Source organism: Nothoprocta perdicaria, unplaced genomic scaffold (assembly GCF_003342845.1).
Source record: "Nothoprocta perdicaria isolate Ctin4 unplaced genomic scaffold, notPer1 scaffold_413, whole genome shotgun sequence".
In the NCBI taxonomy this organism is placed as follows: domain Eukaryota; kingdom Metazoa; phylum Chordata; class Aves; order Tinamiformes; family Tinamidae; genus Nothoprocta; species Nothoprocta perdicaria.
The window spans coordinates 27,285-32,008 of NW_020455659.1; the positions used below are offsets into that span (position 1 = coordinate 27,285).

Here is a 4,724-nt window from a genome sequence, read left to right on the forward strand (position 1 = left end):
CTTGCAACCCTCCCATTGCACCCTGCACGCCCAGCCCTTCCCATTGCAACCCTCTGTGCAACCTCTGTGCAACCTTCCCTTATCACACCCTGCTGCACCCTGCACCCTTTTCCCATTCCACCCTGCTGCACCCCAAGCCTTTCCCCTGTTGCACCCCCGTGAACCCTGCTGCATCCCGAGCAATTCCCCCATTGCACTCCTGTGCACCCCAAACCCTTCCCCATTGCAACCCCTTGTGCACCCTGAGATGTTTCCCCATGGCACCCGTGAGACTCCAGGGTGCTGCATCCTGGCTGGGGGGATGGAGAGGCAGCTGGCGCCAGAATAAGAAGCGCCTTGGCTTCCTGGCTCCCGTGTGGCTCCCTGCGGGATGGCAGCGCCGAGATGTACCTGGAGCAGGGATGCGCATGGGGCAGGATGAGGAGCAGCAGGATGGGCCAGGGTGGAGCGCAGGGCCCAGCTCACGGCTTTATTCTCACTGAGCACACCCMGCACCGCACGCGCCGCCCGGGCCGGGGGCTTCCTGCCATGGCAGCTTTGCCCTTAGCCCCCTGCGAGCCCTTCCTGCGCAGCCCAAAGGCCCCGGCYGTGCCCAGGGCTGGTGCCAGGGCTTCCGCGCCAAGGAATGGCCGCACGATGCGCCCCCAGGGCCGGGGGCACGCGGCAGCCCCGCCAGCGGAGCTGGGATGCAGTTGGCAGCTCCGATGCAGCCCTGCACCGCTGCCGGGGTGCAGGGGGGCTGCAGCGCCCTAGGGGGGCCGTGCCACCCGCAGCCCTGGCGAGGGCGGCAGAGCTCGGCCGGCACCGCGGCCGTGCCGCAGCCCGGCGCTTGCCAGCCCCGAGGAGGCCGAGCAGGGGAGCGGGCGCCGGGCGGGCTCAGGAGGGTCCCTCCAGCGGGCCCTTCACCAGCGCGATGGCCGCGAGCTCCTTGCAGAACTCCTCCAGCACCACGACGCCCTTGAGCAGCGTGGCGTGCTGCAGCCTGCGGGGCGCGAGTGGGCGCTGCTGCCGGCCCTGCGTGGCACGCGGCTTTCCCCCCGTCCTGCGCCCGTGTGCCCGTGCCCTGGGCGCCCGCCTCMGCGCTTACTCCTCTCCGGGCACCAGTCCCAGGAGCTGCCGTCGCACCAGCAGCAGCTTGGCCCTGAACTGCGGCACGCGCTGGATCCGCTGCATGAGGTCCCCGATGACCTGCGCGGGGCCAGCRGGGTGAGTCCCTGCTCCGGAGGGACGTCCCCAGGGCTGTCCCCATGGCGGAGGCGCCGGTACCCGCACGAGCACAGAGAAGAGCGAGCGGCAGCCAGGGGCCAGGTCCACGTAGGGGTCCAGCAGGTACTCGTGCAGGTGGGGGTGCGGGAAGGCGGCCAGGCGAGACAGCACCGATGTCACCTGCAGGTTGAGGCTGTAGGGCTGGGACACGCGCGACGTGCTCAGTGGGAGCCCGCGCTGYGGTGGCCGCCGCCGCCGGGGCTCCCGACGCTCCTCACCTGGTCCAGGACGTGGCTCATGCGCTCGAAGAGCACCTCGAGGAAGCGACCCTCGTAGAAGGGCGTCTCGGGGGGCCCTYGGCCGAGCGGCCGCGGCGCCGCCGGCCACCCCCACGCGGCCGCGCTGGCCCGGGCCGCCTGCACCTGCGGGGAGCCACTGTGGTGGGCGAGAGCCGCGAGGGCGCCGCGAGCCGCCGCGGGCACTCACCATGGCCAGCGCGTCGTGCACGTAGGTGTCGTAGCCGCCCTGCCCGGTGCACGACGAGGTCTTGGCCTCTTCAGGCACCAGGCACAGGAAGCTGCAAGCGGACGAGGAGGAGGAGGAGGAAGGCCAGGGTGGGATGCAGCACGGCATCACCGTGGGATGAGCCCTACCTGCTCACCACCTCATCCACCCGCCCGGGCCCCTCGGCACGCGCCTGTCCGCGCCGTGTGCTCGGCGGAGGTGCCTCCGGCTCCCCCGGGAATCCGTCGGGGAAATAGGGATCCTCCTCGAGCTCCCTGCGGGGCGGGCGGAGCGGCTGAGCGCCGGCGCGGGGAGCCCCTGCCCGGGGCCACCTCCGTGCCAGCGTGGCTCCCCGCTCACGGCGCGTCCTCGTCTGGCTCGGGCTCGCGGGCGCCGTGCTCGTCGGGGCCGCGCTGCGCGTAGCCGCGCGCCTCCAGGTTGCGGAGCGCCAGGTTGTGGGGCACGTGCTCGTGGGGCGCGCGCAGGAGCTCCTCGAAGAGCCGCAGGGTGACCAGGCTCACCTGCGGGCACGCGGCGGCCGTGAGCCCCGCGGTGACGCCGGCACGGCACCCGCCGCCGCCGCGGCCACGGGCTCACCTCGTCGGAGAGGTGGTTGCAGCGCTCGATGAGCTGGGCGCGCAGGCGGGCGCCGCGGGCCCCGGGCGCTTCGGGCTGCCGCTCCGGGCCCAGCACGAAGAGCACCAGGGCGCCGAGCAGCGCGGGCGCCCGCACATGCCGCACGGCACCCGCCAGCGCGGCCGTGGCGCGCAGCACGGCCAGCTCGGACCTGCCACGAAGGCGCCAGCTATGGGTGCTGCGAAGCGGGTGCCGCAGGCGGGCGAGCGCCAGTGCAGCCGAGGGGGCTCCCCWGGGCGCCCGACCGGCACACTCACATCTGCAGCAGCTGCGGCTGCAGGATGCTGCGGAAGAGCTGCTCGCACACAGCCTCGGCGAGCGCGTCCGCCACGAGCTGCGCGCGGGCACAGAGGGTGAGCGGCTGCGCACGCGAGCGCGGGCGCCCGCCCAGCCCGGCGCTGCTCACCGCGTGCGCGCTTCGTGCAAGCTCGTCCATGAAGTCAAGCCAGCYGAAGAAGGCCACCAGGTTCTCCTTGCCCGGGAAGGTGGCACCACTGGTGTCTCCCTGCGACCTGCACGGGCAGAACACAGGTAGGGGCTTGGGCACAGCTGCAGCCAGACCCCTGATCCCCCCCGGAGTCGCCTGCACCTCCAGGTGACTCTCTCCAGGGCCAGGATGTCGTCGGGGTGGGTGCTGGCGGGCACGGCGCTGTACAGYGCGCACAAATGCTCCGTCAGCAGCGGGCACAGGGCACTGCGCTGCACCAGCTGCGCAGCGGGCACCTCCTGGGCCAGCGCCACGAGGGAGAGCAGGTTTTCCCGGGCTTTCAGCGCCACGCGGTCCTTCTGCGCGAGGAAGAAGAGGGAGGCGACGTGGGGACACTCTCTTTGTGCCCGCCTGGCCCCCCGCGCCAGCCCTTACCCGCTACCTGGCTCTTGCAGAGCGCCACCAGGCAGGTGACAAGGTTGTGCTCCCGGCACGGCGAGGAGCGCTCCAGCGCCGGCGCGCTCCCGGCGTCCTTGGCCGCAGCTCCCTGCGGATCATGCTCTCCCTGCTCTTCTCCAGGACAGGCGGGCAGCTCCGCCGGCATCTTCCCCTTSAGGAGACTCTTGCCCTGGCAGAGGGAGGAAGAGGAGCAGTAAAGCATCCCCGCCGCAGCCTTCATCCCTGGGCAGCAAGAGCGCACGAAAGGGCTCGACGGAGAGCRCGCGCGGGCTCCGCACCTCCAGCACGTAGGGCAGCAGGGCCGGCTCCTGGCGGACCTTGGCGCAGAGCGCGGCGGCGAACTGCACCTCCTCGCCGTGCGCGCCGGCGCCCGCGGCATGGCACAGCTGCAGCAGCTTCTGCACGGGAGCGGGGCGCTGGGCAGGGCGCCCCTCGCTGCGCCCGCCGTGCCCCCCGGGCAGCCCCCGCTCACCTGCACGGGCCGGTGCACGTTGCGGTAGTGCAGCAGGGGATGCTGCACCTGGCCCAGCACCCTGCTGAAGAAGAGCAGGACCTGCTGCCTCATCCCCGGCGGGTACTGGAAGCGGGGAGGGCAGCGGCGTCAGCGAGCGCCCGCCGACCCCTTTCCCAGCGTTATTCCTGGGGCGTTATTGCCCRGGAATTAAAACCCAGTGCCCCAAATAAGCATGGCCTTGCGGCACGGCCTGGGTGCCTTGCCGAAACACAGAGGGACACCRAATATTGCTGCCATTGCCACGTCCCTTTGTTTGAATGAAAGGTTATTTATAGGGAGCCACGGCATTACGGGTAGCAGAGCCCAGGACGGCTGTTATTTTTAGGCTGTATTTTMTTTGCAAGGTGGCTTTTTATAGAGCCAGGCTCCTGCAAAGCACAGGGCTGGGGCAAAGCCTCAGGGCAGCCTGCACAGCGAGCGCTGCACGCGAGCACGTCCGGAGCTGCAGGGGACATTCAAACGCCCATGTCCGGAGCAGGAGGAATAACACCATGTACGGAGCAGGAGCTGGCGCAGAAAGAGCTCCTCAAACAAGCAATGCAACCCCCAAAGCTCCAGGTGGGCACAACCACCCTCAAAATCTCGCAGGAATTCCCTGCCATACTCTGCAAATTGCTGTCTTGGAAATATAACACCTGCAAGGCCCAAACTGTGGAGCACCAGGGCAAGGGAAGGGGATGCTGGCTGGGTGCTGGGTGCTCGCAGAACAGAGAGCTTAGGGGGCTGAAGCTCCCATGGGGACGCATGGGCACCTCTGCTTTGCCCAGCGTGCTGAGGGTCTCCAGGAGCTTGTGCTGCAGCAGATATTCCAAGCACGGCCCGGCCTCCCCTGCCGGCTGCTGCTTCTCCTCGTACACCAGGATGTCCAGCATCTGCTTGAGGCGCCAGGGGATGTCGGTCTGCTTGGCCGGGGTGCTCTCGTCTGCGGGACACAAGATGGGGCGCTGGGACATCTCTCCTGATCCCCAGCACCATCCC

The 4,724-nt window shown here is 69.9% G+C and overlaps 1 protein-coding gene across 1 annotated transcript in view; it reads right to left on the minus strand.

Annotated features, from left to right (window-relative positions):
* Nucleotides 1–847: 847 nt before the first annotated feature.
* FAM160B2 (family with sequence similarity 160 member B2) overlaps nt 848–4,724 on the minus strand; it is a 5,866-nt gene continuing 1,989 nt past the window's right edge. The window contains exons 3-17 of the mRNA XM_026045881.1: nt 4,499–4,668; nt 3,705–3,809; nt 3,511–3,630; nt 3,216–3,401; nt 2,936–3,132; nt 2,753–2,858; nt 2,604–2,680; nt 2,308–2,497; nt 2,071–2,231; nt 1,860–1,985; nt 1,693–1,783; nt 1,485–1,628; nt 1,267–1,407; nt 1,088–1,188; nt 848–982 (exon numbers count right to left, since the gene is read on the minus strand). Coding sequence (XP_025901666.1) covers nt 877–982; nt 1,088–1,188; nt 1,267–1,407; nt 1,485–1,628; nt 1,693–1,783; nt 1,860–1,985; nt 2,071–2,231; nt 2,308–2,497; nt 2,604–2,680; nt 2,753–2,858; nt 2,936–3,132; nt 3,216–3,401; nt 3,511–3,630; nt 3,705–3,809; nt 4,499–4,668 — 2,021 coding nt within the window. The 3' untranslated portion in view covers nt 848–876. The remainder of the gene's footprint in view (nt 983–1,087; nt 1,189–1,266; nt 1,408–1,484; nt 1,629–1,692; nt 1,784–1,859; nt 1,986–2,070; nt 2,232–2,307; nt 2,498–2,603; nt 2,681–2,752; nt 2,859–2,935; nt 3,133–3,215; nt 3,402–3,510; nt 3,631–3,704; nt 3,810–4,498; nt 4,669–4,724) is intronic.